The following is a 12,482-nucleotide window of genomic DNA, read 5'->3' as shown; positions in this document are numbered from 1 at the left end:
AGGTTCCCGGTCTCTCCTTCCTTTCCCGGGGAAGAGGGAGGGAGCTTCCCCCCACCGTTTCCCCGCGTCCCGTGGCCGAGCCAGGAGACTGTGACGAGCTCTGGGTGTGCGAAGCCAGCGCCGGATTCCTGGCACCAGCGGGGCTGCCGGGAGCCATCGCCCGCCTCCTCCCTGCTCGGCCCCGTTCGCGTCCCACCGTCCCCCAGGGCCGCTGCCGGGCCGCAGCGGGCACCGCATGGCGACGCTGGCACAGCCACGCAGACCCCAGCCCTCCCCTGCCCACCACGCTGCCAGATCCCGGGCCAGCGGGGACGCCGGGAGAGAGGAGAGGGGACAGGTCAGTGGAACTGCTGGCGACAGCGGGGAGGGCATGGGGCTGGGGGTTGTCACGCTGCTGGGCATGGTCCCCGCTTGCAGAAAGTGCTTGTGAGCAGCAGGGCGTCAGGCACGGCCATGCCCGGGGGATGCCCGGGGCCCTGGCAGTGTCCCAGCCCTGGTGATGCCAGTGGGCAGTCCCGCCGGGGGAAGCCCGGCTGCTCCTCGCTGCCTCGTGCCGGTGCCAGCTCCTGCCACGGGGCAGATCCCCGGCACAGCCAAGCCCCCGTGCCCCACTGCCCTCCCTGGGAGAGGCGCCCACTGCACAGGGACACGTGCCAATCCAGGGCAGGGAATGGGATGGGGTGGCCGCAGGCGAGCTGAGGATGGGCAACCCCATGCAGGCTGGCATCGGGGGCATGGGGCGGTGGGCTGCAGCCCCGCCGCTCGCCAGGCCGCGGGGAGGCCCAGGAGGAGTCTTCTGGGGAGGCAGGGGCCTGTTGTGCTCCAGCTGTGCCGTGTTTCCCTAGCTACACCGCACAGCTGGCCGGGTGTTTGTACCGCCCGGAGTTGATTTTGGCAGCCCCGCACTTCCCCCTCCTCCCCTCCCCACCCGCCTTCCCCTCCCTGGGCGCCCGCCCGCCACGCACCCGCCACCCCTCCCTGCCACCCTTGGCAGGGGTGGCACGGCAGGGACACGGGTGGCACATGCTGGCCTCCCTCCCCACCGGCCCCCCTCCTCACAGTGTGTGCCTCAGTTTCCCCAGCTGGATGATGCTCTCCCCAGGCTTTTCCATGGTGTCTGCTCACTACCCACCGCTGCCACCCTCGCCAGCCTGGGCACATGTGGATGAAGAGCGGGACCGGTGCTGGGTGCTGCTCTCTCAGCCTCCTCCACGGCTGCCCCCTTCCCTCCCCGAGCAAGGGAACCCAAGCATCTGGGCTCCTGTCCCCTTGCAGCCACTGTCACTGGTGGGCAGAAGCCCAGGGTCCCGCTCTGGAGCCTTTCTCTGCCTGGGGTGGGCAGCAGCCGGAGAGATTTGGGGATGTTGAGGGCACAAGTTGTGGGGTGCGTGTGACTTTGCAGAGTGCAGTGTGGATTTGGGGGGGGGGGGGCATGCTTTGGGGGCCCATGCTCAGGGGTGACAAGTGGATGGAGGATCTGCATGTCCTGGGGAGGGACTGGCTGCGGGGGAGAGGTCTGCAGGGGGTCCATGCACCACAGGGGACTGTGTGGATGGACGGTGTCCTGCAGTGCCCTGTGTCCTGGGGTGTCAAGCGGCCTGGGAGGGGACTGAGTGGGTGGAAGAGTCCCCAGGATATCCCATGCCTGGGGGGGGGGGCCAACGAGCCCCAGAAGGGCTCATGCCTGAAGGTGGGCTGTGTAGATGGGGACCCCCCAGGATGCCCCATGCCCAGGAGATGCCCCATGCCAGGGGAGAGAATATGGATTGTGGAGGGGGGGCGTTTGAATGGGGGTGCCCCACAAATGCCTTATTCCTGGGTGGGCTTATGTGGATGGGGGACTCCTGGGAGGAGGGTCATCATGTCTTGGGGAAGCATGTGGATGGGGGCATACGCAGGATGTCCAGCGCCCAGGAACACCCCGAGCTCTATGGTTGGTGGTGGAGGTGTCTCCACAGTGCCCTGTGTCCCGGTGGGTGTTGTGTGGATTGTGGGGGGGTATCCCCAAGATGCCCAGCCCCTGGGGGTGCCCTGCGCCCTGAGGGAGGAGGGGATGTGGTTGAAGGCATCCCTCGGGTACCGCATGCCCTGGGGCTGGCATGTGAGTGGGGATGCTCTGCACCCGGGGGTACCCCGTGCCCGGGGGAGGAGGGACAATGGATGGGGGGGGTCCCCCAGGACACCCCGAGTCCGGGGGTACCCCATGCCCCGCGAGACAGCTGGGTGCCCCAGGACGGCCCGTGCCCGGCGGGGGCGGCGTGGCCAGGGCCCGGGCCGGCGGCGGGGGTGGGGGGGTGGGGGGGCGGGGGGGGGGGTGGGTGTCGGAGCACGACGGGGGCGCGTCCTCCCCCCACCCCCCCCACCCCCCCCCCCCGACCGGCCGCTGCCTGCGCCTCATTAGCGGGGCCTTTGTTTGCACAGGGCTCGCAGCTCCCGCTTGCCCATGCCGCCGCCTATAAAGCGGAGCCGGAGCCGGCGGCCGGGCAGAGGCGGCGGCAGCGACAGGCAGCAGCACCCGGCCCCCCCTCCCCGCCCCCGGCCGCCTGCCTGCCCCGGCCGGCCGGCACCATGCGCGCCGCCCTGCTGCTGGCGCTGCCGCTGCTGCTGCTGCTCGCCCCGCTCCTGCCCGGCCGCGCCGCCCGCCCCAAGCTCGCCCTGCCCATCCGGCCCGACACGGACCCGCTGCCCCCCGGGGGGGCGGCAGGTAGGAGTTGTGTGTGTGTCCCCCCTCCGGCTTCCCTCCCTCCGCACCCTCTCTCTCCCTCCCTCCCCGCTCCCGGCACCCCCCGTCCTATACAAGCCGCTGCCCGCACCCCCCCTTCGTGCATCCCGCTTCGTGCGACCCCCCCCCACCACCACCACCCGCACCCCCGTCCTTGCACCGCATGTCTGCACCCCCCCCCCCTTCTTCTTGCACCCTGCATCCCGCTCCGGGCCTCCCACCGCCCCCCCCTCCGCCTCCCGCGGCTGGCCGGCACCGGGAACGGCACCGGGAGCGGGAGCGGGACCGGGAGCGGGAGCGGCCGCCGTGCCCAGCGGGCGGCGGGGCGGTGCCGGCCGCTGTCCGGGGCTGCGGCAGGGGGGTGCCCGCGGCCCGGAGGTGACCGGGGGCGGCGGCGGTGGTGGGTGGGTGGGGGGGGTCTCCGCAGGCTGCGCCTTCGGGGGGCAATTCTATGCCCTGGAGGAGACGTGGCACCCGGACCTGGGGGAGCCCTTCGGGGTCATGCGCTGCGTTATCTGCCACTGCGAGCCGGTGAGTGCCCCCGCACCCCCCCTTCCCCCGGGACATTCCCCAGGATCCGGCCCTGCCGGGGAGGGGGCTGGCGGGGGGGGGGGGGAGTTCGACCCCTTCATTCAATACACGCCCCCCCTCTTGGAAAAGGGAAGCGGGGATCCCTCCGGCCAGCCGGACACCTGGATACCCCCCCCCGCCCCCTCGCCGCGGCAGTGGGGAGGAAAAGGGGGGGGTTAAAGGATCAGGCTTCATTCCTCCTCCCCCTCCTCGGGGATGGCCCCCCGGCCCCCTCCCTCCCTCCGAGCAGCCCCCCGAGGCCGGGGCTGGCGGGGCCGCGCACAGCTGGGCAGGGGGCTGGGGGCCGTGGGGAGGGGGCCCGGGCTTGGCTGCCGTACAGGCAGCTGGGGGCTGCGCAAGGTGTCCGGGCTGCCTTCGGAGGCTCCAGATGGGCCGGCATGGGGGGAGCCAGGCTGTGCGGGGAGGGGGGCACACCTTTGCACGGCTTGGCACACTTTGGCACGGTTCTCCCGGGCTGTGCCCCCCCCCCCCCCGGCAGCAGAGGAACCGCCGGGGGAAGCCAGCGGGGAAAGTGAACTGCAAGAACATGAAGCAGGACTGCCCCGTGCCCGCCTGCCCCCGAGCCACACTGCTGCCCGGGCACTGCTGCCACACCTGCCCCAAAGGTGAGGCCTGCGGGGAGCCCCCCCCTGCACCCACAGGGTCCCCCGTGGGCATGGGAAGGGGGGCACTGTGCACGCACCCTCAAAAAGGGCTGCTCGCTTTGTTATGGAGGGGTGCCTGTGAGGTGCTGGGCAGGGGGAAGCCCTGATGGGCACAGCCGTCCCCAAACCACCCGGGGAGGGGTGCAAAGAGAGGGTGCACAGGGCTAAACACCCTGCCTGTCCATCTGCCAGCGCCCAGCGTGCCCCCCGCACCCGAGCGCAGAGCCCCACGGTGATTCACAGGGCACATCTCGGTCTGTCTCAGGAGGGGGGATTCATTATTGCCGCCCCCCCCCGAGCTCTTGGGCACAAGCAGCCTGCTGCAATGGTCTCCTCCTGTGCCCACCCTATGCCAGCCTTGCCAGGCCCCCCAGAGAAGAGCCCCGCACCCCCCTTCGACACCTTCGAGTACTTCCAGGACAAGGAGGACGACCTGGACAAGCCCTACAACGACCGCTCCTACCTCAGCTCCGAGGGGCTGGCCCGTGACGATGCCCGCACAGGTGAGCCACCCACCTGGGTGGGCAGCAGCAGTGTTGGGCACCCCCCCGCGCTCCCCACCATCATCAGCTTCCCTTCCCCAGAGTTCGTGGCCTTGCTGACAAGCGGCCCGGAGCCATGGCACCCCACGTCCAGTGCGGTGGCCAAGGCTCGCTTCACCCTGCTGCGCTCCTACCTGCTCTTCTCCATCAGCTACGAGCGGTGAGTCCTGCCCCGTGTCCGCTGCCCAGGCTGGCACAGTGGGCACCCCCCCTGGAAAAGGGGGCATGCAGTGGTGCTTGTGCCTCAGTTTCCCTTCCGACATCCCCCCGCGGTGCCACAGCCTTGCATTAGCAGGGCGAGAGATTTGGGGAGGGGGGCGATGCGCTGGGGGTCCAGCCTGGGCGAGTTGCCGGGATTTTGGCACACCCACGGCGCCGGCCAGGCCTCACCCCTTCGCCTCCAGGTCTGGAGTGGGAACAAATGGGAACGGCTCCAGGGCTCCGCGGAGGATGCCGGCGCAGCGAGGCAGAGCACCCCGTGGGCTCTGCCGGCGGGCATCGCCGGGGCGCTGCCAACAGGGTTCCCCATCCTCATCATGCCCTCCCCGGATGCCCGCGAGCCTCTCCTCTCCCTCCCTCTATCCCGCTCCAGTTTCTTCTGCTCTTCCTCGCTTCCAGGCCCCTTTGCATAGTAAAGTGGTGACTAATTTCCAGCTCCGACCGGGGGAGCCAAACGGAGCCGAAAATGCTCCTAATTTACAGCCGGGCCCAAGCGCTCGGCTCCCAGCGGGTCCTGCCCTGCCGCCTTTCCCGGCGGGGACCCCCCTCCTGCTCGGTGCCAGTTTGGCACCGCTCTGGGGCAGGGGAGCCCAGGGGACCCGTGCCAAGCTGGCACCCGGTGGGACGTCAGCATTGGGCCAGCCTGGGCGTGGGCGGGCAGAGCGTGGTGCTTGGCACCCCAGGGGGACGTCACCCTTCTCTTGCCCACCCCAAATCACTGGGTAACCCCCGTGTGCTCTCCCCAACACACCCCTGCGCCCCGTGCTGAGCAGTGGTGGTGGCAGGGGAGTGGGGGGGTCCTTGCTCACCGCCTGGGTTCCCGCAGGCTGGGGCGGCCGAGCCGGGTGCGTTTCAGTGACCCTGAGGGCAACGTGCTGTTCGAACACCCCGTGCAGAAGAGCGCTGCCCCTGAGGATGGCATGGTGAGAGGGGCCGGGAGGACAGGGGGGGCACGGTGCCCCTTCCTCCCCCTGCCCGGGTGTGCGGTGCCCCCCCGGCCCCTGCCGAACCCTACCCTCGCCCGCAGCTCTGCGGGATGTGGAGGACGGTGTCCAAGGCCAACATCCAGCTGCTGCGGGGGGAGCAGCTCCGTGTGTCCCTCGTCACCCGGGCGCAGCCCTCCGGAGAAGTCCACGGGCACATCCTCAAGCACCGGGCGCTCTTTGCAGGTAAGTCTGGCTCCTGCGTGCCCAGCCGGTGGGTGCCCACCAGGATGCCCCTCACTCCCCCTCTCCCCGCACAGAGACGTTCGGTGCCATCCTGACCTCGTCGGACCCCACGCACCTGGGCGCTGGGGGCATGGCCATGCTGACGCTGAGCGACACCGAGAACAACCTGCACTTCATCCTCATGGCCCGAGGGCTGCTGGAGCCTGGTGCCAGGGGTGAGGGTGGGCACGGACACTCTGCGGGGCCTGGCACTGCCCGGGTGGGGTGTGTAGGGCTGGGGGGGTCAGTGCATGGCACGTATGTGGTTTGGGATGCGTGGGTCAGCATCTGTGAGGTCAGGGTGGGTATAGGGGCTATGCATGGCATGGCAGGGGGGAGGTTAAGGTGAACATAGGGGTTGTTGCATGATTTGGGGTGTGCATGGGTGTGTGGTGTGTACCTATGGGGAGGTGTGGGGTCAGGGAGTGCTGGAGGGTGTATGGGGTGGGGGTCGGTGCGCAGAAGGATGGGTTTGGGATGTGGGTTGTGCAAGGATTTGGGGGATGCAGGGGGGAATGGTGGGGGTCACAGTGTGTGTGGGGGTCCAGGCGTGCAGGACAGGACAGGCAGCTGGCAAGAAAGTGGGGGATCGGGTGCAGGGGTTTGGGGGCGGTGCGCACAGAGGGGTGGGTTTGGGGGGCAGAGGGACAGTGGTCGCAGGCCCCTGGTCCAGCGGGTCCAACTCGCTCTGCCATGGCCAGAATCCCCCTGGGTCCCGCTGCGGGTCCGCATCCTGCACCAGGGCCAGACACTACGGGAGGTCCGCGCCAACATCACCGTGGAGGTAAAGCCGTCTGTTCCCCCACGTGCCCTAGCAGCTGCAGTGCCCGCCGTGCCAGGGCTGAGCCGTGGCACTGTGCCACCCCCCACTCCAGCAGGACCCCGAATTCGCAGAGGTGCTGAGTGAGCTGTCTGCCCACGAGCTGCAGTGGCTGGTGCAGGGGCAGCTCCGCATCGTGGCCGAGACGGAGGGCCAGCACGCGTGCCAGCTGGCGGGCACCATCACCACCCGCCGCAGCTGTGACAGTGAGCACAGGGTGGGCACCCCGGGGTGCAGGGGGGTGGCCATTCCCCCCCCCCCATGCCAACCTCACACACACTCCCCACCCCGTGCCTCTCTCCCCGGGCTGAAGCCATCCAAAGCGTGCTGTGTGGAGCGGATGCCTTGCTGCCGACCAAGACGGGGGCCGTGGGCTCGGCCAAGCTGGCGCTTCACGAGAATGGCACCCTGGAGTACCAGGTAAGCAGAGGGCACCCATCTCCCTCCTGGGGTTCCTAGCGGTGTCTCCCCCCACGGCGCTGCCCCTCGGTGCCCTTCCCGCAGGTGCAGGTGGTGGGCACTGCCAGTGAGGTAGTGGGCATCACGCTGGAGACCAAACCCCGGCGGAAGAGCAAGAGGAACGTCCTGTTCGATATGACGCCCAGCTACAAGGACGGGCTGGTGAGCGCTGGGTGGCACTGGGGGGGATGGCACGGTGACCTTGTGTGAGTCCCTGTCCCAACCTACATGGTCTCCCACCGGCGGCAGGCCCGGGGTGCCTGGCAGAGCCCCAGCGCCCGTGATGCCCACATGCTGCTGCAGAATGAGCTCTTCCTCAATGTGGCCACCAAGGACTGGGCGGAGGGCGAGCTGCGGGGCCAGGTCATCTCCCTGCCTTACAGTGGGCTGCTCGCCCGCTACACAGGTACCCGGGGGGCACCAGGAGTGGCGACGGGGGTGGTGGGGCAGCCCCCCTGCCCACCACCTCCCATGGCCCCTGTCTGTGCGCAGAGATGCCCGTGGTGCTGGCAGGGCAGCTGGTGTCCCCCCCGGTGGGCAGTGGGGCCGGGGGGCACGCCTGGCTCTCGCTGGATGAGCACTGCCACCTGCACTACGAGATCTCGGTGGCGGGGCTGGGACGCCCGGCCGACGGCACCGTCAGCGCCCACCTCCATGGAGTAGCTGAGCTGGGCGAGATGGGCGCTCGTCCCCACCAGCATAAGCGCCTGCTCAAGGGTTTCTACAGCACCGAGGTGAGATGGGCACCTGGTTGGGGCACCCCACAGCGGGGACCAGGCCAGCACTCATGCCCCACCACGGTGCCCCTCTCACCCCGGCAGGCTCAGGGGGTGGTGAAGGACCTGGATGCCGACCTGCTGCAGCACCTGGCCCAGGGCACTGCTTTTCTGCAAGTCAGCACCAAAGCCCACCCACACGGGGAGATGCGGGGACGGGTAGGTTTCTACCTGGGCATGGCGCCCTTACCCATCCCCAGCAATGCTCAGGGTCCCCAGCTGGGTGGCACTGCTCAGAGCAGGGTGAGAAGGGCACAGGGTGGAAGGCATGCCGTGACATCGTCCCAGCAGCCCGGCGTGATGTGTACTGTGGTCGTGGGTGCTTCCTCCACCAGCCCGGACCATGGAGGGCAGCCGGGCATCGGCATGAGAAGCAGGGTCCCCCAGTGGTGCCAACCTTCCTGCCCGTTGCCCCCCTCCAGGTGCACATCCCCAACCGGTGCCATGCAGGAGGGACCCGCCTGGCCCCGGGGGAGGCCGAGCTCTCTGAGGGTGCCAAGACCAGGGACCTGGAGCAGCTGAAGAAGGACCCCAACTCCTGCTTCTTTGAGGGGCAGCACCGGGCACACGGCACCCGCTGGGCACCCGACTATGACAAGAAGTGCTCCATCTGCAGCTGCCAGGTATGGGCCGGGGGGGGCAAGCTGGGGGCCAGCACCCATCAGCAGTGCCCCCCTGTAATGAACCCCGTACCTGCTGCCCCCAGAAGCGCACGGTGATCTGTGACCCCATCCTGTGCCAGCCCCTCAACTGTACCCACCAGGTCCACCCTGAGGAGCTGTGCTGCCCTGTCTGCGAAGGTATCTGGGGGCCGGGGGGGTCGTGGGGCTGGGGGAGCAGGGGGGTTCCCCATGGGTACAAGGTGGTGGGTCCCTCTCTGAGCCTCTGCACCCATTCACAGCCTCCCTCTTCCTTGCAGAGAAGAAGATGGGGCAGGAGGAGCTGAAGCTGGAGCGGGCACGGGACAGTAGCGAGGGTGAGTCCCAGCGGGCACAGGACAAGGAGGCGGCTCTGTTCCTGTGGCCTCTCTGGCACCCCCACTCCCCCCCGTGGGGACTGTGCCCACCTCCTCCTCCTCTCCCAGGCTGCTACTTCGATGGGGACAAGACGTGGCGAGGCTCTGGCACCCGCTGGCACCCCGTCGTGCCCCCCTTTGGCCTCATCAAATGTGCCATTTGCACCTGCAAGGTGAGCGTGAGTCCTAGTTGCCCTCTGGACCCCCACCCTGGTTTGGCAGCAGAGCTGCCCTGGCACCCATGGTGGCTGCCCTGAGCTGCCAGGCACCGTAGCAGGAGCTCAAACCAGGGTGGGGGGTGCGTGCCTTGTACCAACTGCTTCGTGCCCCCCCTGAGCCTCCCCCCCCTCCCTGCAGGGCACTACGGGCGAAGTGCACTGTGAGAAGGTGCAGTGCCCGCGGCTCACCTGTGCCAACCCTGTGCGCGCCAGCCCCTCCGACTGCTGCAAGCAGTGCCCAGGTACCTGCACCCCCCTCCTGCCCTCCGCTCTCCCGGCACGGCCCCGGCATGCCACCACCGGTGACGCCGCGGGGTGCCCCTGCCACGGGTGGGCAGCCTCCCAGCGCCCTTTCCTGCAGCCCCGGAGAAGAGCGTCCCCGAGCTGGCCGACACCATGCAAGCGGATGGGCCGCGGGCGTGCCGCTTCGGGCGCCGCTGGTACCTCAACAATGAGAGCTGGCACCCCTCCGTGCCCCCCTTCGGAGAAATGAAGTGTATCCTGTGCTGGTGTGTGGTGAGTGTGCCAGGCCTTGGGTGGCACCAGGTGAAGGAGAAGGCTCCCCTGTGCCAGTCCCCAGTGCTTCGGTGATGGGTGGGAGAGCAGCCTGGGGTGGCACCCCAGGGACCCACCGTACCCACGCCCTGAGGAGCTGCTAGCCCCCCAACACCCATGGTCAGCCCCTCTTTCTGCCCTGCAGTCGGGGGAGACACACTGCCAGCGCCAGGAGTGCCCACCGGCCGCCTGCGCCAGCCCTGCCAGGAGGGACAACCCCTGCTGCGCCAAGTGCCGCGGTGAGTGCGAGCGCTCGCACGTGGGCACTGCTCCCCGAAACACCCCGCGGTGGCCCATGCACCTCCCTGGCACCCTTGGCTGCCGAGCCAGGGCTGGGACCAACCCAAGCGCCCTCCTGGCACCCATCATGCCCGTCTCTCAGCCCCGCTTTCCTCCACCACAGCCCCCGATGCCCCCCCGGATGCACGGGAGAAGGTCCATGATGCCAGAGCGGAGGCGTGGAGCCGCTGACCAGTGACCGCTGCCCAGAGCGGGGCAAGCGCACAGCGAGGCCAGGCGGCCATGGGGGGGTCCCCGCCACCCATTGCCCCCGTGCAGGGCGGGGGGCACAGAGGAGCATGGCAGGGTGGATGCGGCCAGGCGCCCAGCCTGGGCACCCCGTCTCGGCACGGCCGCGATGCCGGGGCTGCCCTGCCCACTTGTGCCAGCGGGCAGCGGCTGGGCTGGCGGAGGCCGGGGCACCTGCTGCCCTCCCCCTCCGAGCCCCCCTGGCCAGCAGGCGCAGCGGGCATCGTGCCCACCTTGTACATAGTGTAAAATCCCTCCGGCCCCCGTCTTGCTGCGCCCGCACTGGCTTGGCCAGGCTCGTCACATAATTTATGGTGCCCGTGGATGGGGGTCCCGATGTATTTATTAAAACCAGAGCTATTGCCCACCCTCCTCCCCTCCTTTTCCTAGTAGCAGCAGGCACAGCGCTGTGCCCCTGCATCCCACGCTGGCCTCTGGTGGGATTTGCAGGCCCTTGCCTTGCTGTGTTTGGGGGTGCGTATACTGGGGGAGGGGTATTTGGGGGGCATGGGACCTGGGAGCTAGTGCCAGGCTGCGGGCACCCCCCATGGGCTTTGGGGTGGTGCTTGTAGGGCGGCACTGGACAGGACCAGAGCAGGGTCCAGTGCCCATGGCCGGGGCTGTGATGCCAGCCCTGCCTGCGTCCATGGCAGGGGCTGCAGACGCAGCGCCTGGCGATGGTGCCTGCTGGCACGGGGACAGCAGGGCTCTGTCCCCCACACCTCTGCGGTGGCACAAAGAGCCCAGCCTGGGGCCCCGAGCCAGCTGACACCCACGGAGGTGCCTGCCCGCAGCACCCAGAGCAAGCCGAGTGCCTGGGGCTGGATGTGCCATACAGCCACCCGCATCTGTGCAGGGCTCCCCCAGTCACCCCAGTACAGCTGCACTGACCTAAGGCCTCACATGTCTCATGGGAGCCCCAGTGCTGCCACCTGCCCTTTGGTCCCCAATGTGGGGGACTGGAGGACCTCTGGGGACATCGCTGTGCTGTGCTGGGATACACTGGGATGACTGGGACAGCACCAGAGCTATACTGGGCTATACTGGAACAGTGCCAGAGCTGTAGGGGAAGTAACACTGGGCTCTACCGGGGCAGCACTGAGGCACACTGGCACACCACCACCACCATAGTGGGACAGTGTTAGCCTATACCAGGACTGCACCAGAGGTGGCACTGGGCTAGACTAGGGTGTGGTAGGGCAATAGGAGGATAGCACTGGGGCATACTGGACTGGCCCAGAGCCCTGGGTGCTGAGCCAGGTGTCCTGCCCCGTGCATGCCCAGGGCCACATGGGTGCCTGTGCCAGCAGGGTGGCAGCGCCAGTGGTGGCCTTGCAGTGTACTGGTGGCCTGCAGCCGGGCACGCTGGCGGCAGCGGGCAGAGCGTGTGTCCTGGCACGGGGCTGCCCTCCGGATGAGCGTCCCGGCTGCTGTGGGGCAGTGCCAGGAGCTGACGAGCGAGGAGGGAGCTCCGTGCCCGGGGACACAATGAGCAGGCAGCCCATTTTATCACCTCCCTGCCTCAAACTGGTTCATGTCCGGCGATGAACCCTCCCAGGCTGGCGCAGGGCATATCCCAGCCCCCAGCCCGGCCATCATCACCCACCCTTGGGGGTGTCAACGTCAAACTGGAGGGTGGCACCCAGGCGGTGAGAACTAGCCCGTTCCTGGTCCCGCAGCACCAGCCCGATAGTGCCACAGCTCTTTCTTTCCCCGCGCCCAGTTCTTGCCACAAAGGTGCCATGCGGTGCCCTGGGGAGCAGGGCGAGCTCGGCCCTGCCGGCTGCCCCGGCTGCTCCTGAGCCTGTGGCAGCATTGAGACCGGGGTCCCAGCAGCCAACCTGCCATGCCAGAGCATCTTGCCCGAGGATTGCCGGTGCCAAGCTCTGCCCGTGTGCCCTTCTGGAGAGGGTTGAGCCGCCGCTGCCCAGCGGGTTCGGCAGCGAAGAGTGGAGCCCACCTTCCTTCCCTGGGTCTGGCAGTCCTGGGATGCTGAGTGGCACCACGGTAAGGATGAGCTCCCTGCCAGCTTTGGGGTCCTTCTGATGAGCCCCCACAGTGCCGAGGCGGCACTCCGCCCCCCAGATCTGACCCCCAGCCAGGCACGGCCATGAGCCTGGCGGCTGGCTGCCCGCAGTGCCCTCAGCACGGTCCTCCCTGCCCCGCTGCCCACATCCCACCGGTG

General features: G+C 68.9%; 1 protein-coding gene across 3 annotated transcripts; it reads left to right on the top strand.

Moving 5' to 3' along the window:
- The first annotated feature begins 155 nt into the window (after positions 1–155).
- CHRD (chordin) lies at positions 156–10,664 on the top strand. 3 transcript variants are annotated; one of them, XM_052804773.1, is made up of 24 exons: positions 156–337; positions 2,422–2,704; positions 3,150–3,253; positions 3,795–3,918; positions 4,314–4,460; positions 4,542–4,659; positions 5,545–5,641; positions 5,746–5,887; positions 5,962–6,102; positions 6,628–6,710; positions 6,805–6,952; positions 7,060–7,166; positions 7,251–7,367; positions 7,455–7,611; positions 7,698–7,939; positions 8,027–8,140; positions 8,404–8,604; positions 8,688–8,781; positions 8,883–8,957; positions 9,066–9,169; positions 9,354–9,456; positions 9,576–9,730; positions 9,915–10,008; positions 10,173–10,664. In XM_052804773.1, exons 1-24 carry the CDS (start codon positions 236–238, stop codon positions 10,238–10,240), a joined length of 3,120 nt encoding a protein of 1,039 aa, XP_052660733.1. In that variant the 5' UTR covers positions 156–235; the 3' UTR covers positions 10,241–10,664. The 3 variants fall into 3 exon arrangements, with proteins under 3 accessions (XP_052660733.1, XP_052660734.1, XP_052660732.1); XM_052804774.1 differs by having other exon boundaries at positions 157–337; positions 3,792–3,918; positions 8,901–8,957; XM_052804772.1 differs by having other exon boundaries at positions 157–337; positions 3,792–3,918.
- Positions 10,665–12,482: the final 1,818 nt, after the last annotated feature.

Source organism: Harpia harpyja, chromosome 12 (assembly GCF_026419915.1).
Source record: "Harpia harpyja isolate bHarHar1 chromosome 12, bHarHar1 primary haplotype, whole genome shotgun sequence".
In the NCBI taxonomy this organism is placed as follows: domain Eukaryota; kingdom Metazoa; phylum Chordata; class Aves; order Accipitriformes; family Accipitridae; genus Harpia; species Harpia harpyja.
This window is presented reverse-complemented; position numbering and strand designations above follow the sequence as displayed.